Here is a 23280-nt window from a genome sequence, read left to right as displayed (position 1 = left end):
ACAGTAAATCTTAGTAAAACAAAAATAATGTTGCAGTTGCCAGGACCACAAATACAGACACCACAATCTAGACACTGTTAACCTAGAGCACCTAAAAAACTATACATACCTCGGCCTAAACATTAGCGCCACAAGAAACTTCCAGAAAGCTGTGAACGATCTGAGAGACAAGGCAAGAAGGGCCATCTATGCCATCAAAAAAACATAAAATTCGACATCCCAATTAGGATCTGGCTAAAAATACTTGAATCAGTTGTAGAACCCATTGCCCTTCATGGTTGTGAGATCTGGGGTCCGCTCACCAACCAAGAATTCACAAAATGGGACAAACACCAAATTGAGAATCAGCATGCAGAATTCTGCAAAAATATCCTCAGTGTACAACGTAAAACACCAAATAATGCCTGCAGAGCAGAATTAGGCCGATATCCGCTAAATATCAAAATCCAGAAAAGCCTTTAAATTCTAAAACTACCTAAAAGGAAGCGATTCCCAAACCTTCCATAACAAAGCCATCACCTACAGAGAGATGAAGCTGGAGAAGAGTCCCCTAAGCAAGCTGGTCATGAGGCTCGGTTCACAAACACAAACAGACCCCACAGAGCCCCAAGAAAGCAACACAATTAAACCCAATCAAATCATGAGAAAACTAAAAGATAACTACTTGACACATTGGAAAGAATTAACAAAATAACAGAGCAAACTAGAATGCTATTTGGCCCTAAACAAGGAGTATACAGTGACAGAATACCTGACCACTTTGACTGACCCAAAATTAGGGAAAGCCTTGACTATGTACAGACTCAGTGAGCATAGCCTTGCTATTGAAAAAGGCAGCCATAGGCAGACCTGAATCTCAAGAGAAGACAGGCTGTGCACACACTGCCCACAAAAAGAGGTGGAAACTGAGTTGCACTTCCTAACCTCCTGCCAAATGTGGTCAGGGCAGAAGCCGCAGAACAGGCTCCATGGTTAGAGTAGAGGCCTACTACACACACACAGACTGGTTAGAGGTGCTACTAGGCCCACAGCCAGTGAAGGCAGAGAGTTCATACTTACAGTTGATGTTGATTGTGTAGGCCAGGGTCCTCTCTGTTGCCAGGGCAGACTGGTTGACCACACACTGAACCTGCTGCTGATTGGCTGCTCTGGTTGGCACCCCGAGCAGGTGGCTGACTACCGTGGTGGTGCCGTTGGCGTGCTGGGTGGAGTTGGTCACCGTCCTCACCAAACTGCCGAATGCATCCGTGTTCCACCTCACTTCTGCCCGTGGCTTGGCACCAGCAGCCAAACAGGATGCCAAGAAAACCTCATTCTCTCCAACGACAGGAGGGACATCGACTGTAACACTCATCACTGGAGGTACTATGACCAGCAAACAAACAAATAGAGAACAGAAAATATGAACTAGTCACTAATTGTAAATTTCAGTGAAAAAACAAACACACAGCCAGTCATGTGAAATGTTTTCAAATGCTCATGTTGCAATAAGCATCATTAGTATCTACACATTTACTGTACAGCAAATCCGGTTTTAGCTCACCCTCTGGTGTGAGGTACCGGCACCTGAGGTATTAAGTTTCACAGGGTGGTGAAAGTGCAAGGTGATGAGCTTGATGCTGCTTTCTAATAAATTGCAAGGATCTTATTCTGGTGACATGATAATCAATGCTTGTCTGCCTTTTGACAAATAATCCCGCTCTTATCTATAATAATCTCATCATGCACACTAGACATCCCTCACAATATTTGCGAGCTAGAGCGCAAATGATAAGACCAGAGTAGGTACATTTTAACACAACAGTTTTCTGACAAAACTATCAGTCGAGTTGAAAATGCGATGGAAACAAATGTAACTTTTGATGTTTATTCGATACATGAAAATTTAAGCGAAAAAGTACATTTTGTGCACTGTCGTCATCATGCACTGATTTTTATCTGCAACATGCCATTTTGGTGGAAACACACCAATGGTGGGAAAATGTGAATATTATGGGGATTCTAAAATATTCACATAAAAAACTGTCGCCAATTGGATGGAAACCTAACTACAGAGACACAAAAAGCATGTTTAATTTCCACAGAAAAGTACAAAACACTAAACTGGTAACACATTCTTCTTCTGAGAAATAAAGGCAAGAAATTGCCAAGAAACTGAAGATCTCGTACAACGCTGTGTACTACTCCCTTCACAGAACAGCGCAAACTGGCTCTAACCAGAATAGAAAGAGGAGTGGGGCTTGAGCAAGAGGACAAGTATTCTGCACCGTGGCCTCCCACTCCTCTTTCTATTCTGGTTAGCTTCTTATATGCTAATTGACATAATTTGAGTCAATTGGAGGTGTACCTGTGGATGTATTTCAAGGCCTACCTTCAAACTCAGTGCCTCTTTGCTTGACATTATGGGAAAATCAAAAGATATTAGCCAAGACCTCAGAACAAAAATTGTAGACCTCCACAAGTCTGGTTCATCCTTGGGAGCAATTTCCAAGGTACCACGTTCATCTGTACAAACAATAGTACACAAGTATATACACCATGGGACCAAGCAGCCATCATACCGCTCAGGAAGGAGACGATGCTGGGCCAATTGTGCGCCGTCATATTGGACTCCCAATCACAGCCGGATGTGATTCAGCCTGGATTCGAACCAGGGACTGTAGTGTCGCCATCTCAGTGCCTTAGACCGCTGCGCCACTCGGGAGTAAAAGGTCTTAATACTTATGTATATGTGAAATTTCAGTTGTGTGTAAATTGATGAGGGGGAAAAAACTATTGAATCCATTTTAGAATAAGGCTGTAACTCAACAAAATGTGGAAAAATTAAAGGGGTCTAAATACTTTCCAAATGCACTTTATATGTACATATCGGTCTCAATGACCTCATACTCCTGCACATCAACTCGGTACTGGTGCCCCGTGTATATAGCCAAGTTATTGTTACTCATTGTGCATTTTTCATTATTACGTGTTACCACTTTTCTATTTTATTTTTCTCTGTATTGTTGGGAAGGGCCCGTAAGTAAGCATTTCACTGTTACTTCTGTAACCAACAGGTGTAGACTGTGACAAATCAAATTGGATTTTATCTAAAGAATAGAATTCTACTGTATTCAGCAATTATATACCTAAACTGACCTTTCTACAATTTTGATTCAGCAGGTATCAGTTTTGAACTGATGGATTCAGTCATAGTTAAATGTCAAGTCATTTCAAAAGTAAGTGATTATTGAATTGTGAAAGCAGATATTTATATTTGAAAATTAATTCTAATTGAAAGAGTGATTTGGTGCATTGAACAAATTATTTTGTGTATTTGTTGTCAATTAAAAATAGACTTTTGCAACATAAGCCATTTTGATGATCTGTTTACATTTTTGTGCTAATAGTTTATACCTGAAAATTGCACCAAAGTGATAGAAAGAAATTGGTATGCAAATTCGGTTTTGGATGACCGGTTAGTCAAATACTGTATTGAAAATTATATTTACTATCTACTATTCAGCACTTCAAAAATAACAGTTTTGTAATGTGCATCTGGTATCTTTTGCAGTGAGCTTATCATTATCTGTTGTATTGGTGACAAAACAAAATGTTCCCATGGCATTTCATAGAAAACTTAAGATTTTGCATGAATGACTCGGGGGTAAAAGTTGTGTTCAATAAAAATAAATAAAAGGTTCTGAACATAAGATAGGGAGCATTACAAATGTCATCACCTTACAGTTTTGAACTTAAGGCTTTTGAGGAAATACTACTTCATCTGAAAATTGTATATTAATATATGCTGTTTAGCAGATGCTTTAATCCAAAGTGACTGACAGTCAAGCAAAAGTGGTTTGCTCCTAAGATTGAGTTAACGTGGCCGTGGCTTGCTGTATAAAAGCAGGCAGACAGGCGTCGAGGCATTCAGTCACAGTTCGATTGAACGTTAGAATGGGCAAAACGAGTGACCTAAGCAACTTTGAGCGTGGTATGATCGGCGGTGCCAGGAACGCCGGTTCCAATATCTCAGAAACTGCTGGCCTCCTGGGCTTTTCACGCACGACAGTGTCTAGGGTTTACCGAGAATGGTGTGACCAACAAAAAACATCCAGTCAGCAGGAGCAGTCCAGTGGGAGAAAACAGCTCGTTGATGAGAGGTTGAAGGAGAAAGGCAATAATCCTACAAGCTAATAGGCGGGCCACAAACAGGCAAATAACGGCCCAGTACAACGGTGTGCAGAACGGCATCTTGGAACGCACCACTCATTGGTTCTTGTCACAGATGGGGTACTGTAGCAGACGACCACACCCGATTACAAAGTGTGTGACAGCGGCCACGCGATCACCAACACTTGACAATTGAGGAGTGGAAAAACATCACCTGGTATGACGAATCCCGGTTCCTGTTGCTTCATGCTGATGGCAGAGTCAGAATTTGGTGTAAGCAGCATAAGTCCATAGCCCCATCCTGCCTGGTGTCAACGGTACAGGCTGGTGTCGGTGGTGTAATGGTGTAGGGCATGTTTTCCTGGTACACGTTAGGTCCCCTGATACCAACTGAAAAACGTTTCCATTCCCCGAAGACTTCAGGCTATTCTGGAGGCAAAGGGGGGTTCGACCCGGTACAAGATGGATGTACCTAATAAACTGAACACTGAGTATATTGAGAGTTGATGTGCTCTCGTTACAACTTTCGTGGTAAGTAAGAGGATATTGGTTAAAAAAAACAAATAACAGAAATGTGTAGATGAGGTCTCTGCTCTTACTTACACTTAAATAATGAACCCCTACCCACTTTCTGGTATTGATATTTCACACACTTTCTACAACGTTAAAAGTAGAAACAGTGAGGCAAAGAAGGAAGTGTTCTTACCTAGCACAGTAAGAGGTATCTCTATACTGTATACTCCACTTGGGAAAAGACTGAAGACGCATGTGAAGGTGCCTTCATCCAACAGTCTGGCAGCTGTTATTCGAATAGAACCAATGTTTTCTGTCAGGTTCCCAAAAAACTGGACTCTATTTTCCAATCCATTCGATGAAATAAAGTCAGTAACCCCACTGGGATAAATAAGCAAGAAATTATGGTTCTCTGGTTCTTCCAGAGTCTTTTTCTGCCATGTTATCTGTTCAAGCTCCTCATCTGTCTCTAGCAGTCTGCAGGATAAGTCCACGTCCTCTCCCTGTACCACAGTCCTGCTTCCTCCAATCACCCGTATACCTTGAGAAAACATAGGCTCAAAAAACATTCAAAAATGTACCTGTAGAATAGATGCTTAAACTCCAAAAAATAAATAATAATTTACAGAAATGGTACCTAAACATACACAAATAAGATAATTGTTTGTATATAGCTGTGCTTGTGAAATATGATCTCCTATTGATGCAGACATTTGTGTACGACTATTGCAAAAATGTATTTGGGCAGCCATAGTCAGATCTGTGTCCAGTCTAGGCTGAAGCTACGTAGTGAATATAGTATTAGAATAATAAGCCAAAAACATTGACTCTGTTCATACCGTTATTCAAGACATTCCAGATGCTTGTGCATGTTCATCATGTCTCAAAACATAGTGAACATACTGAAGTGATGTGTGTGCCTTGTTGTTTTCTAAAAGGACAAGGTCTAGAATGATAGGAGTGTGTGTTGTGTGTGTGTTATTGCCTGCCCTGTGTCAATAATAAAAAACTTGAGCTCAATAGTATGAGATTTTATGACATAAATTGGAGACCTACTTTCTGAACTCCTGTGGATGGCGAGTAGAATCACACAGCATAGAACAGCTTCCGTGACATGCTTTGCTCTTCTCATTGCAAGGGTCACTAGGAAAAATAGAATTATATTATATCCTGATGTAATGTTGTTGCATTTGTTGATAACTAACTGTTGTGCTCTACACCCCATTGCACTTTTCACATTTTGCTGCCTTCCATTTTTGTCCCAAAATCTGAGGAAAACAATTATCCTACAGATCTACTCCACATTTTGAAATTGAAAGAAAGTATAGAAAATGTCCCCCACCCAACCAAAAAATGAAATATCATACTTGGATAAGTCTTCACCCACCCTGAGTTAATATTTGGTGGAAGCACCTTTGGCAGCCATTACAGCTGTGAATCATTTTCATTAAGATTTTACTAACTTTGCACAACTCTAAGGGTAACAAATCGTATAAAAGTGCCTTCAATAATGATTCACAACCCTTGACTTTTTCCACATTTTGTTGTGTTACTGGCCTACACACAATACCCCATAATGTCAAAGTGGAATTATGTTTAGACAGTTTTACAAATTAAATAAAAATGAAAAGCTGAAATGTCTGAAGTCAATCAGTATTGTTATGACAAGCCTAAATAAATTCAGGAGTAAAAATGTGCTTAACAAGTTACATAGTGCATTAAGTATTCAGATCCTTCACTTTTTCAAAATTGTTACAGCCTTATCCTAAAATTGAATAAATATACCCCCCAATCTAAACACAATACCGAAAAATGACAAAGGGAAAGCAGGTTGGGAAATGTTTTCTCAATTATTAAAAATAAAAAACAGATTATTGTATATTAGTGTTCAGACCCTTTGCTATGAGACTAAAAAAAATGAGCTCAGGTGCATCCAGTTTCCATTGATCATCCTTGAGATAGTTCTACAACTGTAGACACATGTTCTACAACATCCTTGAGATGAGTCCACCTGTGGTCAATTCAATTGATTGAACAGGATTGGGAAAGGCACACACCTCTCTATATAAGGTCCCACAGTTGACAGTGCATGTCAGAGCAAAAACCATGCCATGAGTTCAAAGTAATTGTCCGTAGAGCTCCAAGATAGGATTGTGTCAAGGCACAGATCTGGGGAAGGGTACCAAAACATTTCTGCTACAATGAAGGTCCCTAAGAACACAGTGGCCTCCATCATTCTTAAATGGAAGGAGTTTGGAATCACCAAGACTCAAACTGAGCAATCGGGGGAGAAGGTCCTTGGTCAAGGAGGTGACCAAGAACCCGATGGTCACTCTGACAGAGCTCCAGAGTTCCTCTGTGGAGATAGGAGAACCTTCCAGAAGGACAACATCTCTGCAGCACTCCACCAATCAGGACTTTATGGTAGAAAGCCAGACGGAAGCCACTCCTCACTAAAAGGCAAATAACAGCCCTGCTAAAAGGCAAACCATCAGACCATGAGAAACAAGATTCTCTGGTATAATGAAACCAAGATTGAACTTTTTGGCCTGAATTCTAAGCATCACGTCTGGAGGAAACCTGGCACCATCGCTACCGTGAAGAATTATGGTGGCAGCATCATGCTGTGGGTATGTTTTTCAGTGGCAGGGACTGGGAGACTAGTCAGGGTTGAGAAAATGATGAACAAAGAAAAGTACAGAGAGAACCTTGATGAAAACCTGATCCAGAGTGCTCAGGACCTCACACTTGGGGTAAAGGTTCCCCTTCCAGCAGGAAAACAACCCTTAGCACACAGCCAAGACAACGCAGGAATGGCTTTGGGACAAGTCTCTGAATGTCCTTGAGTGGCCCGGCCAGAGTCCGGACTTGAATCCGAGCGAACATCTCTGGAGACCTGAAAATAGCAATGCAGCAATGCTCCCCATCCAACCTGACAGAGCTTGAGAGGATCTGCAGAGAATAAATGGGAGAAACTCCCCAAATACAGGTGTACCAAGCCTGTAGCGGCATACCCACGAATAGTCTAGGCTGTACTTGCTGCCAAAAGTGCTTCAACAAAGGGTCTGAATACTTACAGTACCAGTCAAAAGTTGACAATCCTATTCATTCGTGTTTTTCTTTTTACATTGTAGAATAATAGTGAAGACATCAAAACTATGAAACAACAAATGGAATCAAGTAGTAACCAAAAATTGCCACCCTTTGCCTTGATTACATTTTTGCACACTGTTGGCATTCTCTGAATCAGCTTCATGAGGTAGTCACCTGGAATGCGTTTCAATTACAGGTGTGCCTTGTTAAAAGTTAATTTTTGGAATTTCTTTCCTTCTTAATGGGTTTGAGCCAATCAGTTGTGTTGTGACAAGGTAGGAGTGGTATACAGAAGATAGCCCTATTTGGTAAAATACCAAGTCCATATTATGGCAAGAACAGCTCAAAAAGCGAAGAGAAACGACAGTCCATCATTGCTTTAAGACAAGTAGGTCAGTCAATCCGGAAAGTGCAGTCGCAAAAACCATCAAACGCTATGATGAAACTGGCTCTCATGAGGCCCGCCACAGGAAAGGAAGACCCAGAGTTACCTCTGCTGCAGAGGATAAATTCATTAGAGTTACCAGCCTTAGAAATCAGCAATTAACTGCATCTCAGATTGCAGCCAAAATAAATGCTTCAGAGTTCAAGTTACAGACACATCTCATCATGAACTGTTCAGAGGAGACTACGTGAAATCAGGTCTTCATTGTCAAATTGCTGCAAAGAAACCACTTCTAAAGGACACCAATAATAAAGAAGAAACTTGCTTGGGCCAAGAAACACAAGCAATGGACATTAGACAGGTGGAAATCTGAGTCCAAATTTCAGATTTTTGGTTCCAACCGCCATGTCTTCATGAGACGCAGAGTAGGTGAACGGAATATCTCTGCATGTGTGGTTCCCACCGTGAAGCACAGAGGAGGAGTGATAGTGTGGGGTGCTTTGCTGGTGACACTGATTTATTTAGAATTCAAGGCACACTTAACCAGCATGGCTACCACAGCATTCTGCAGCGATACGCCATCCCATCTGGTTTGCGCTTGGTAGGACAATCATTTGTTTTTCAAAAGGACAATGACCCAAAACACACCTCCAGGCTGTGTAAGGGCTACTTGACCAAAAAGGAGTGTGATGGAGTTCTGCATCAGATGAACTGTCCTCTACAATCACCTGACCTCAACCCAATTGAGATGGTTTGGGATGAATTGGACTGCAGAGTAAAGGAAAAGCAGCCAACAAGTGATTAGCTTATGTCGGAACTCCTTCAAGGACTACCTCATGAAGCTGGTTGAGAGAATGCTAAGAGTGTGCAAAGCTGTCATCAATGCAAAGGGTGGCTACTTTGAAGAGGATAAGGGGCAGCATTTTAACTTTTGGATGAATAGCGTGCTCAGAGTAAACGGCCTGCTCCTCAGTCATAGTTGCTAATATATGCATAGTATTATTAGTATTGGATAGAAAACACTCTGAAGTTTCTAAAACTGTTTGAATCATGTCTGTGAGTATAACATAACTTTTTTGGCAGGCAAAACCCCGAGGACAAACCATAAAAAAAGAAAAAAGAATTTGAGGTCACTCTTTTCAATGGGTTTTCATTGGGAATCCAGATTTCTAAAAGGGACTTTCTTGCAGTTTCTATCGCTTCCACTGGATGTCAACAGTCTTTAGAAATTGGTTCAGGTTTTTCCTTTGAGAAATGAAGAAGTAGCACTGTTCAGAACGAGGTTAGAGAGAACTGTACTCTTTGATAGAGGCGCGTGACCTGAAAAGCACGCTCCACTTTGATTTCCTCCGGTATTGTACACAGTTAATCCTGTCTTAAATTGTATCGATTATTTACGTAAAAAAATACCTAAAGTTGTATTAGGAAAGTAGTTTGAAATGTTTGGACAAAGCTTACAGGTAACTTATGAGAAATGTTGTAGTCATGTTGCGCGAGTTGGAACCGGTGTTTCTCTGGATCAAACGCGCCAAATAAAATGGACATTTTGGATATATATTGATGGAATTAATCGAACAGAAGGACCATTTGTGATGTTTATGCGACATATTGGAGTGCCAACAGAAGACGCTCGTCAAAGGTAAGGCATGAATTATATCTTTATTTCTGCGTTTTGTGTCGTGCCTGGAGGGTTGAAATATGATTGTCTGTGTTGGTTTGCTGGGGTGTTGTCCTCAGATAATAGCATCGTTTGCTTTCCCCGTAAAGCCTTTTTGAAATCTGACACGTTTGCTGGATTCACAACAAGTGTAGCTTTAATTTGGTGTATTGTATGTGTGATTTCATGAAAGTTAAATATTTATAGTAATTTATTTGAATTTGGCCCTCTGCAGTTTTACTGGATGTTGGCCAGTTGGGACGCTAGCGTCCCACATATCACAGAGAGGTTAATCATAAGGCATACACCCCCGCCCTTCTTCTTACCAGAGAGATGCTTGTTTCTGTCGGCGCGATGTGTGAAGAAACCAGGTGGCTGTACCGACTCAGATCGCGTGTCTCGAGTGAGCCATGTTTCCTTGAAACAAAGAACGTTACAGTCTCTGATGTCTCTCTGGAATGCTACCCTTGCTCGGATTTTGTCTACCCTGTTGTCAAAAGACTGGACATTGGCGAGTAGTATGATCGGGAGCGGTGCGCGATGTGCCTGTCTACGGAGCCTGACCAGAAGACCACTCCGTCTGCCCCTTCTACGGCGCCGTTGTTTTGGGTCGCCGGCTGGGATCCGATCCATTGTTCTGGGCCAAACAGAGGATCCGCTTCGGGAAAGTCGTATTCCTGGTAGTAAAGTTGTTGAGTTGACGTTGCTCTTATATCCAATAGTTCCTCCCGACTGTATGTAATAAAACCTAAGATTTTCTGGGGTAACATTGTAAGAAATAACACATAGAACAAAATACTGCCTGGTTTCCTAGGAACGCATCTCTGTCGGCGCCGGAAGTTAAGTGACAACCATCTACTCACATGTTCAGGGTTTCTGGTTTTCTTTTATATTCCAGTATTGCGTCACTGTCCCAGTAAGGAAAGTTAAAATCCCAAATTGTATCCATCACCTTTGTTGGTGGCGTATGCAATTAATACAACAAGCTTTGACATGCCCAATGTGTCTGCTTCAGTGCCATCTTTACATGAATGCGGAAAAAACTGTTTTGCATGACTTCCACCAATCCCTGTGGTCTAGATGATTAGTATCTATGCGGATCAAAGTTGCCATGTGAGGGTGTATTAGGACAGTACAACCAGGTCAACACTAGGTTTTATTCCTGTCAATGTCCATCCATGCAATTTCTTTGTCTTTGTAAATACAGATGAAAATGTAAGAGCCTTTTTGGGAGCAGGTATGAAATTAATAGATGAACTGAGTTATGACAGTGAAAATGATGATAATGTTTGCACAAGAAAAAAATCAACATTGATTATATCCTAAGTTATAGAATAACTGAGAAGGATTATGATCAAATGTTTGCACACCACAAAAGTATGAATCATTATCATCCATGACAGAATAGAATCATTAGGATGATGTCCCTGATTATTTGCTCTATTTATTTCAGTTGAGTTTTAGGGCCACATTCCAACAAATATTCCTGATCTACCCCCTTTAACTGAAGTCACAGTGTCAACACTATTTGATGAAATAGAGGACCAGTGGGTGGCCTCTGACTCCGTAGAAATCAGTCTATCAGATGAGAAAACAATTGCCAATGATGATGATGAAGATAATTATCCACCTTCAGAGTTGGATGTTCCAGCACAAGTGGCAGCTGAGCCCGTGGACACAACTCCAGACAACTTATCAAACAAGAAATCCAAGATTCCACCAATGGGTAAGTCATGTGGTCCCAAATGCAAGAGGCAATGTACTCAGAATATTTCAGAGGGTAGACAAAAGGACATATGGGGAAGGTTTTGGGAGATGAAGTATAAGGAGAAGAGGACATGGATCTTCCACATGGTGGCACAGCAATCTAAGGAAAATATCACCGTTGGCGCTGACAGTCGACGCAGCAGGTCGTTTCTGTACCATCTTCCAAACCAGAGCGGTTCTGCACAACAGGTGTGCAAAGTGTTTTTTCTGACAACAATGGGGTACCACCCCAAAAATGACAGGCTGATTGACTTGCCCATCATCGTGACAATCACCACCAAACTGATTCCACCAAAGGATCAGAGGGGAAAGAAAGCTTCAGCGAGCAAATTGAACATGAATCCAATCCTGCAACACATTGAGTCTTTCCATCCCAAAATCAGCCACTTCAGACGAGAGCATGCCCCACATCGCCTCTACCTCTCTAGTGACGTCAATATTCGGTTCATGCATAATGACTACAAAGCGAAGAACAAAGATGCCAGCTGCGGTTACAAAACCTATCGCAAGGCGGTAAAGGGAAGGAAAATCAGCTTTGTGAAGCTTGGAGAGGAGGAGTGCGAGCTCTGTTTGGTGCAGGGTCATCATCTGAAGATGGAGCACAGGGAGAATGAGGCCATGGAAACCCAAGCCTGCCAAGACAACAGCCATGTAGCACCTGAATTCAACATCCAACCCTGACTGCATGCAATGTAGGAAATATGAGGAACATAAGTCTGCAGGGCAGAGCAGAAGCCCTTACCAGGCTGATGCACAGAAAGATTGGCCTGAGGACTGGTCTGTGAGGAGCGTTGATATGCAAAAAGTCATCATGCTCGCATGCCAGGTGTGAAAACAGCATTGTTCACAAGAAGAATCGTTGCCTATCGAGACATTCACCACCATTGGAAAGAAGTCTCAAAAGAAAAAGAAAACAATCTCAGTGGTATGGCATGAAGGTACAGCTGGTCGGGAGGCAGAGGAGATTACTTAATTTTACGTAACAGCAATGGAGAGGGGGAGAGATGTCAAGCATGCAGTGTATTGGGTGGATAACTGCACTTCTCAAAATAAAAACTGGTGACTCCTAACATCACTGGGCAGTGTTGTCAATGCTGACTCAACTTTGGAGGCCATCACCCTAAAGTTCTTCGAGCCAGGACACACCTTCATGAGTGCTGACAGTTTCCACCATGGCGTGGAACAGGAAATGAAAGCTCGACCTGGAGGTGTGGTGTACGACTTCGGGGACTTCCTCCATGTGGTCACCACTTCCAATGCAGGCAAGGTGGAGGTGGTGGAAATGAAAAAGGAAAACATCCTGGCATGGAAAGCTGGCCATTCCATCGTCAAGCTGAAGAAGGCAGCAGCACCAAAGCTGGCAGAGATGGCTGAGATCCAGTTGAGGCGTGGATCCAGGAGCCTCTTCAACAAAGTCTCCCATGAAGAAAGGGATTTCACAGAGCTTGACTTTATCATGAAGAAAGTCACTCTAGAGACACCCTCGACACTACGTACACAGGATAGAGGGATAGAAGAGTCCAAGAAGATGGACATAATCACCAAGCTGTGTCCTCTGATGCCTGCAAATCGAAGGCAGTTCTGGAATGCCTTGGCTGTGAACAGCATTGCTGAGGAGTGATATGGAAGAGCACTGAATAAGTTTTACTTAAAAATGAAATGTAACTATTCAGCATTTTATCAATTGTAGCTAAATGTCATTTGGGTCCTCTTGTGAATATGAACATGTAAATATGTTTAAAATGTATTCTTAAAGCTGTTATTTATTTATTAATTAATTAAAAAGTGTAATTTGAAAAAATTAAAAATGTTTTTATTAGCAATCTCATGGTAATTTCTTATAATTTGTATTACCCTATGTCATACTTCTATCATGTTCCATCATTATATTTTACAAGACAGGTAATAATTGCATGTAATTTAAACAATTGCAGTGCTGCTTTTCACATTTCTTCTTATAACAAGACATGGGCTACTTGTCAAACACAGAATGTAATGAGACTGACGCATTATCTACATCTCTATGTAGATGCAACTGGTATCTTAATTAGAGACACACAAAGGATGCAGTTTCAACTATTTTACACTGTCAGTAATTACACTGCTCTTGTATTAATAGCATAAATGAGAAGTATAGTAAACTAACAAATGAAAATGTCAGATACTGCTCTTTGCTTTGGTTTTACCCTGCAATTTATAACATATCATGCCAAGGAAGAAGGCAGTAACTGTCGTTTAAGGGTCAAATGTCATGCCAAAGGTCAGGGTTAACATGAATTTAAAAAAAATACCCCTAGTAAGGCAACATCTCCAATGATCTCACTAGAATTCATTTGGCTGGACAATTAAACTTTGAAGCCATTTTTCTCAGTTCCACTCTATGAGCAGTTACTGCCTTTTTGCTTGGGAGGGCAGTACTGTAGCCCATCTGAAGTGACGCCAACTTAGCAATTTTGTTGCTAGCTTTAGCAACTTTTCAGACTACCTTGGCAACTTTTTTTTCAAACAGCACCTAGCAACAAATGTATCTAGTTTTAAAATGTATTTGGAACTTTTAGCAACTTTTGAAAAGTGACTCAAACGCTAAAATGCAGCATTTCCCCTCTAATTGACACAAAAACGATTTTCTCGGTCACAACACACGCGCCTGGCTGCAAAAGTGCATTGTGAGTGACGTCAGCAGCAGGCGCTCAGCTCGTGCACAGCGCTTTAAGGACCAAAGTCTCTTCACAATTGTAAAAAATAAGAGAAAAAAAGAAGTTGACAAAAACATGAATAAAAAGCGGGGTGGGCTGAAATAAGAGAGATGTATCAGTGTATGGGGAAGGCCAGCAGCAATTTCATCAAATTGCAAATCATTGTTGGCTGACTGCAGCAGCAGTAGTACGGGTTCGACGAGCCAACCCCAATGAATATAGTTGGTCACGAATGTTTGACCTTGAACAGAACTTACAACATGTCTCAATCAAAATTGTACAGCCAGAAGTACACAAAAAAGTGGGAGTCTGTACCTGAACAAATGTCAAATCATATTTTTCGCCGAGATGGCCAGTCAATTTGAGTAACGTTATTGTGTATTCTACGTAATGACGCAGTTTTACGTTATCACGCAATAACACCACAACGTCATTTAGCAACAAATCAATCTGCCTCTAACAACTTACCCTGAAAATTAGTTGGCAGCGAGGGGCTATAAGCTACTTTCAGCTAACTAACCAACCCATGGAAGAGTTGAATTACAAATACACACAAAAAAAAAACGTTTAGTCATTATGTCTAACCTATGCCTATTGAAAGGAAAAGTCAATCTCGCAAATATGCCATTTATAACGGTTTGTACTCTTAACATCTGCCACATTACGGCACAATTGCCCATTTGTTATGTTTAAAAATGGCGTATTTTTCTCTCTTGCAACATATAAAAATTCCTTTGCGTCACATTAGCTCACAATAATTATTATTTTGAAGGGAAATTGGCCGTTAGAAGTTATGTCGATATTCCTTCTTAAATCTTCTGACAACGTTATAGAAACATGGTTTATTGGCTAAATGTGGCAACTTTATTGCTGCGACAAAATCAAATGGCGTTATCAAACATTTTGTTAGTCATGGCAAAGGTACATGTAACGATGATGTTGGACGACAGATCGCAGCACGATCTATTCACCTAACTAGAAGACGAATAGGCATCAACTTACCACGTAATTTATTTTTAATGTTTGTCCATAGCACAAACAATTCTTCTTCATCAAGGTTTGGTCTGTCTTGGAATAGCCTATTGCTACCACGTATGTGTTGTTCTTCTGAGGTTTAACGGCGGTTGATATCCAATTTGTTGCATTAGCGCCACCTACTAGACTGGAGTACAACTCCTTGTACTTTGCTTGAAAAAATACATAAACATGTACTAAATAAATACCTACCATCTAACACTACACTCACTAATTTCAAAATTATATAAAATAAAATTAACACCACTCCTCTAATTCAATGTATTTATTCCTAACTCATGCCATCATCCTGAAAGGATGGGACATCACCACTTAACACACCCTGTAAAGTCTTGCACACCCAAATACCTCTCTGCAGCTGCCACCCCAGCCTAAATTTTCTGAGATTTCTGATCCATCCCTGCTGTACAATTAATAACCATTGCTATAACTGCTAAAAATCCCATTTTACTGAAACTTTTATCACTTTTTGGCCTATCCCTCTGTACTGGTATATCTCTACTACTCTCACCACTCCTCCCCCTTAACCCATCTTCCTCTACTTTCTTCACTGCCTCAGCATATGACAACTTCAGCACTACTCTAACCCTGGAAACCTCAACCTGCCTCTCTCGCACAGGATATTTCTGATCCCCAGCGCCATGGGCACCGCTACAATTAACACATACCACTACTTTCCCCAATACTTCACATTCCTTTGTCTCATGCCCTTCTGCACATTCATCACACCTTGGACCCTCCTTCCTACACACTGTTGCTTTTGTTTGTTCATCTTCTGCTGTGTGTTTTATGGCGTACTGCAACCCAAAAAGGTGTATTGCAGCCACCAACTGGACAGTTGAAAAACCAAAACAAGGTAAAAAGAAAATCCATATGTGATAGTGAAACTAACTTAATCCATCCAAATAAAAACAAAACTCCCTCTTCTTCCTTTCAAATCTCCATATCTCCCTTCTCAGGCTCTAGGGCCTGAGAGCGTGGTACAGCACGTGACAATATTCCATGTAACTCCACTGCAGAGAAATCTCTCAGTCCCAGGGACCGCTCCCTCACATCCACAATAATATCTATCCTCCTAGACCTTCTCTCCACCTTGGCAGTGCCATTTATCACCATAGCTATAAAGGCCACAAAGTCCACCTTCTTAACCTTTAAAATGTCAGGGTCCTGCTGGTGAACGGAAACCCCTGCAGTCTGCAGTGAAGGCCTCCACCATGGGCTCTTCAGGAGCACCATTCAAACCCACAGCCCTTTTAACAGCTGCTGCATTTGAAATGCTCTGGACAGCCCTGACTTCGGCCACTTCATTCTTTTACCATTGTCGGGCAATCGAAAGATGTAGCTTCATGGTTCCCACCACAATTGCAACATGTCACAATTTCCTCACTTTTAAAACACGTGATATGATCTTTTCCACAACTTGGACATCTCCCTTCTGCAAACACTTGAAACATGACCAAAAGCTTTACAATGATCACACAGCATTGGTCTTGGGATAAATGCTCTGACTCTGTAGTTTATATACCCCAACTGCACTTGAGTAGGGAGAGACTCCATATAAAAAAACAAAAGAACAGATAGACTTCACTTTTTCACCACACGATTCATCCGACTTGCATCAATCACTCCAGGAATATTTTTCATTTCTTCAAAATAGACTTTCCACGAGACACCAGATATAACCCACTTGAGTGGTACCCTGTTCGGAAGAGACACACACGACACTTCACATTTATCACATTGGCTAAGAGGCAAAGCTCGCTCCTTCTGATCCGCGGAAGCACAACAAAATCTAAACAAGCCCACCACTCATGATCCTCACAGCCTTTACTTTTCCCAGCACTCTCTCCACCAGTTTGGATATTTCAAAATGTTTCTTAAAGATTGGTAATCTGCTCAGCTGCTCCTTATTAACAAACCATACTCCTACTAGATACGAAGGGACATTCTCATCACTGTACACTACTTTGCTCCGTTTTCCATTCTTTTGGACAATACTCCAATTCTCCTTGATTCTACCAACGTAAGATTCAGAATCCACTTCATTGTTCGCTTCTGCCATCTTTTCAGCCGTAGATCTGTGTTTTCTGAGATCACCCTTTCAATGAGTTAATGAATTGCCTGGCTGCGGGATAATTTCGATGGAGCTCTCAACAGGCATTATGTGGGAATTATCGTGAATAACTGTGTAATTCTTCTATGTTAGAAGAACACTGGTGGAAAAAGTACCCAATTGTCATACTTGAGTAAAAGTAAAGATAGGAAATGACTAAAGTAAAAGTGAAAGTCACCCAGTAAAATTCTACTTGAGTAAAAGTCAAAAAGTATTGTTTAAAATATGATTAAGTATCAAAACTAAACGTGTAAATAATTTCTAATTCGTTATATTAAGCACACCAGACGGCACCATTTCTTATTTTATTTATTTATTTATTTCTTTAGGGATAGCCAGGGGCACACCAACATTTACAAACGAAGCATGTGTGTTTAATATGTCCGCCAGATCAAAGGCAGTAGGGATGACCAGGGATGTTCTGTTGATAAGTACGTGAATTGGACCATTTTCCTGTCCTGCTAACTAATCAAACTGTAACAAGTAATATTGGGTATCAAGGAAAATGTATGAAGTAATAAGTACAATATTTTCTTACAGAATGAAGTGAAGTAAATGTACATACCTTACCGTAGGCCTACGTTAGGGATTGTGAAATGGCATATGCTTGTGTGTTAGCGTTCTATATCTGGTTAAAATGATTATTTAGAGCATCAAACTCATGTGTCAGAGTGGATTTTTGGGAAGTAGCCTATGGTTTAAGTTAACTAAAGAATGTCCCCTTCCACACACTTTTTTCAGGTGCCCTTTATGGTACATTATGTACATGGTATATGGTATGGTATAGCCTAGGCCTAATCCACCTAGAAATGAATGGGTCAGACATTGGAATGCGTATCATAATTTCTCATGATGAAGCACTTTGCTCATATTAGGCATATCTGTAAAATGGGAAAGGAATTGGCTATGTCTTCAGACTATGTTTTCATTATGTTAGTAGTGGTGCTGGTGCTGTTTTTTTGTCCACTGGGTGTCATCAGTGTTAATACTGTATTTTTGTTGGTAACAGTGTGTTTGTTAAGCCAAGTATATGCCTGACATTTCTACTTTATTTGAAAAATATTGTAAAATTATTTTTACTAAACATTGTTGATAATAGCCTGCTGTTTACAGATGACCACCTCATCTAAATCAGTTTTCAATTCCATAATTACAGTGCTTTCGAAAAGTATTAAGCCTTATTCTAAAATTGTTTAAATTAACTGTTTTCCTCATCAATCTACACATAATATCCCATAATGATTTTGGTAATCTGAATATTTTTTTTTTATAAATGAGCAAAAATGTCTGAAAACCTGTTTTCACATTGTCATTATGGGGTATTGTGTGTAGATTGCTGAGGATTTCCTTTTTTGTTCATCCATTTTAAAATAAGGCTGTAACATAACTAATGTGGAAAAAGTCAAAGGATCTGAGTACTTTCCGAATGCACTGTATTTACATAAGTATTCAGACCATTTGCTATGAGAGTAGAAATTGAGCTCAGGAGCATATATTCGTAACAGCAGAAAGGGGCGAGCCCATGACCTAGTTAACTCCAAAGGGAATTGGAGTTTCCTTCATTAAACAGTTTATAATCACATCACATAATTTCACAAATAGTTTCATCTTTACTCATTCATTTTATACAACAATTAGATGCAAGCCCCAAAACCGAGACTCTTGTATAAACAGAGTTATGGTAATGTGGCTGTACTGTCTTTCCTGAGGTCACCAAATTGTACAAAACGGACCAGTTCGTAGCTGGCTACTTAACCGACCGTTTATACCTTCTCCAGAACATGGATATTGTTCAGTTCTCAAGTTCTGTGATGTGGAAGAAGTTCCTTTGTTCTCTCTATGAAGACTCACTCTATACTCTGGCCATGAGGAGAAAAAACTCCTCTAGGAATTGATGACCTGCCCAACAAAGCCTGGGTGTAGGGGCAAGAGAGAGAGGCGGCGAGAGAGAGAGAGGGGGATGGTGCAGAGAGAGGGGGATGGTGCTCGCTGCACCCAAAGAGGGCCACGTCATGACGTGTGTAGATTACTGATTTGTTTTAAAATGTCATCCACTTTAGAATAAGGCTGTAACATAACAAAATGTGGAAAAAGTCAAGGGGTCTGAATACTTTCCGAATCCACATTATTTACATAAGCATTCTGACTGTTTGCTATGAGACTAGAAATTGAGCTCAGGTGCATCCTGTTTCCATTGATCATCCTTGAGATGTTTCTACATCTTGGAGTCTACCTGTGGTAAATGCAATTGATTGGACATGATTTGGAAAGGCACACACCTGTCTATATAAGGTCCCACAGTTGACAGTGCATGTCGGAGTGTTGCCTTTCCAAATCATGTGTTCTTGGGGACCTTCAATGCTGCAGACATTTTTTGGTACCCATCCCCAGATCTGTGCCTCGACACAATCATGTCTTGGAGCTCTACAGACAATTCCTTCGACGTCATGGCTTGGTTTTTGCTCTGACATGCACTGTCAGCTGTTGTAGAAACATGTCAAGCATGATCAATGGAAACACGATGCACCTGTGCTCAATTTCGAGTCTCATAGCAAAGGGTCTGAATAGTTATATAAATAAGGTATTTCTGTTTTTTATTTTTTAATACATTTGCAAAAATTTATAAAAACCTGTTTTCGCTTTGTCACTATGGGGTATTGTGTATATCATCCACCTCTGGCCTGCTCGCCTCCCTACCTCTGAGGAAGTACAGTTCCCGCTCAGCCCAGTCAAAACTGTTCGCTGCTCTGGCACCCCAATGGTGGAACAAACTCCCTCACGACGCCAGGTCAGCGGAGTCAATCACCACCTTCCGGAGACACCTGAAACCCCACCTCTTTAAGGAATACCTAGGATAGGATAAAGTAATCCTTCTACCCCCCCCCTTAAAAGAGTTAGATGCACTATTGTAAAGTGGTTGTTCCACTGGATATCATAAGGTGAATGCACCAATTTGTAAGTCGCTCTGGATAAGAGCGTCTGCTAAATGACTTAAATGTAAATGTAAATGTATAAAGATGAGTTAAATAAATGATTTAATCCATTTTAGAATAAAGCTGTAACATAACAAAATGTGGAAAAAGTCAAGGGGCCTGAATACTTACCGAATGCACTGTTTATCTTGAATAGCAACTCTGTAGTCTATTACACGTCTTAACAACCTCTTAAGGATCAAACCCTTTTTTTCAAATTTTCGCCTAAAATGACATACCCAAATCTAACTGCCTGTAGCTCAGGACCTAAAGCAAGGATATGCTTATTCTTGATAGCATTTGAAAAGAAACACTTTGAAGTTTGTGGAAATGTGAAATTAATGCAGGAGAATATAACACATATCTGGTAAAAGATAATACAAAAAAAAACATGTGTTTTCTATTTTCTTTGTTCCATCATCTTTGAAATGCAAGAGAAAGCCATTTTATGACTTAGGAGTCTAGGCACAATTCAGACTATGGCCACTAGATGGCAGCAGTGTATGTGTAACGTTTTAGATTGACCCAATGAACCATTGCATTACTGTACAAAATGTTGTCTCAAGTCTGCCCAAATGTGCCTAATTTGTTTATTTATACATTACCAAGTACATAACTGTGCACTCTCCCCAAACAATAGCATGGCATTATTTCACTGTAATAGCTACTGTAAATTGGACAGTGCAGTTAGATTAACACAAATGTACACTTTCTGCCATTATAAGACATGTCTATGTCCTGGACAGTTTGCTGTTACTTACAACTGTCATACAAATGAGATTAGCGCACGATTAATCAACCGTCCCGGTATAGGAACTCCCATCCTGTAGAGGTTTTAATAAAGCACTAGGGCTGACGTTATACAATTATTACAAATGTGTTCTATTGCGTGATGCAATTTTGGGGGGATGAGACCAAATTATGGTCTGGAAAAGTTAGTGGCACCAGTGCAACCAGGGGGAAATGTTTGTCTGGAGTCCTGGGTTTACATATTACATTTGTGCCCAGCTAAGAGAGTATGGTTCGAGCTGCTTAAAACCTGTTATGGCTGCACGCTGAATATTGAAAAAACTGGAAAATGTGTGCACATTTTCAAACGGCCTCCTAAGAAACTTTTTATTTTCCAATATGCATATATTTACTACTGTTGGATAGATAACAGTCTGTAGTTTCTAAAAAGGTTTGAATTGTTTCTCTAAGTCGAACAGAAATATTTTTACAGCCATTTTCCCAGCCGAATTGAGTTTCCCAAAATGCGATGTGTCTCTTTAAGACCTTCTCTATAAAAGGCCATTTGACTTGTGACCATAGGGACACGTCAGAGGCGTTCGTCAGACTGTAATGCGGAAGTGAGAATTGAAAGGAGTCGAATATCTCGTCCCTGGACTGAATAACACAACTTCTTGTGAGACCTGCGCAGTTAAAATAAAAATCCGGGCGCGAAGGATAATTTGATCTCGGCTTCTGGAACAAGGTAGATAACGTTGAATATGATGCCTGACTACGATATTATTTGATACATGTCACAAAATCATCCTAAAGTATGTTTTTTCAATATACTTTAATTATATTATTGCAATTTATTCTGGACTTTAGATGTGAAACGACGGAAGAATTTTTTGAAGAAAAGCTTTCTAGCGCAGCAATGCTATCGTGCTAGCTAACCAAAGAGGGAAATAATTCGTTCTGGAACCCAACTAAAGACTCTACTGGACATTGGACCCCGTTACAACATTCTGATGGAGTACCAAGAAAGATAAGACCCAATTTGGGATGCTTTTTCATATATATGTCGAACTGTTGAATGCTAACTCTGCTAACTGTGCTAGGCTAGCGCTTGACTAGAATCAATGCTGCCTTATGCTAGCTTATGATGTTAGCTAATATAACGATATATTGTGTTTTCGCTGTAAAACACTTCAAAAATCGGAAATGTTGTCTGTATTCACAAGATATCTGTCTTTCATTAGTTATCCACCATATGTTTTTCTGAAATGTTTTATGAGGTGTAATTAGTAGCCGACGTTGGTGTATGTATTTTCTCTGGCTACTCCCGGCTGGATTCAGACTCAAGCTATGTATTAGCATTTTTGGGTAGCATCAATGTAAAACTGATTTATAGCTAAAATATGCACTTTTTATGAACAAAACATAGATTTATTGTGTAACATGTTATATGACTGTCATCTGAGGTCGTTTTTTCTGGGCTCTTTAGGTTGGTTTTAGTTTATTTCGGTTGGTTGTGCATGCTACTTCAATCATAATTCATACTTCATAATCATAATTCATACGTGTCTGTCCACTTTTGTATTTGGTGGTGAGCTAACATAAATATATGTGGTGTTTTCTCTGTAAAACATTTAAAAAATCGGACATGTTGGCTGGATTGACAAGATGTTTATCTTTCAAATGCTGTATTGGACTTGTTAATGTGTAAAAGTTAAATATTTTTAAAAAATAGATTTTGAATTTCGCGCCCTGCAGGGGTGTCATTTTCGGTCCGAGGTCGGGCTTGCACGCCAAACAGGTTAAAATCCACCAAATACGTAATGAATGTTTCTTTGGCTGTTCTAGAATTAGTATCTTCAGATGAAGACCCAGACCACCAGCTCCTATGAAAATGTTTACGTATTACAAATGGATAATAAATATATGGCATATACACTTTTGACATGCTTCAAACATGCTTCAATTGCTTTTGAAGCATGGAAGAGTTCATTATCATGGATATTTTACTGACGTCATTAACGTTAGCTAGGTCCCACAGCTGACAGTGCATGTCAGAGCAAAAACCAAACCATGAGGTCGAAGGAATTGTCTGTATAGCTCCGAGACATGATTGTGTCGATGAACATATCTGGGGAAGGGTACCAAAACATTTCTGCAGCATTGAAGGT

The 23280-nt window shown here is 40.3% G+C and overlaps 1 protein-coding gene across 5 annotated transcripts in view; it reads right to left on the bottom strand.

Annotated features, from left to right (window-relative positions):
* The window catches only part of LOC129816826 (nectin-3-like), a 38803-nt gene extending 23419 nt beyond the window's left edge, over positions 1–15384 (bottom strand). For 3 of the 5 annotated variants that reach the window (XR_008753618.1, XM_055871741.1, XM_055871742.1), the window contains exons 1-4: positions 15266–15384; positions 5722–5808; positions 4859–5206; positions 1060–1365 (exon numbers count right to left, since the gene is read on the bottom strand). Coding sequence is in view for 4 of the 5 variants with exons in the window: in XM_055871741.1 (XP_055727716.1) it covers positions 1060–1365; positions 4859–5206; positions 5722–5797 (730 nt within the window). In the remaining variant the exon portion in view is untranslated. Of the gene's footprint in view, positions 1–1059; positions 1366–4366; positions 4582–4858; positions 5207–5721; positions 5809–15265 lie in introns of those variants that run through there. The other 2 variants (XM_055871744.1, XM_055871743.1) reach the window with 2 other exon arrangements.
* Positions 15385–23280: the final 7896 nt, after the last annotated feature.

This window comes from Salvelinus fontinalis, chromosome 19 (assembly GCF_029448725.1).
Source record: "Salvelinus fontinalis isolate EN_2023a chromosome 19, ASM2944872v1, whole genome shotgun sequence".
Taxonomy (NCBI): domain Eukaryota; kingdom Metazoa; phylum Chordata; class Actinopteri; order Salmoniformes; family Salmonidae; genus Salvelinus; species Salvelinus fontinalis.
Note: the sequence above shows the minus strand (reverse complement) of the source record. Positions and strands in the feature narration are given on the sequence as shown.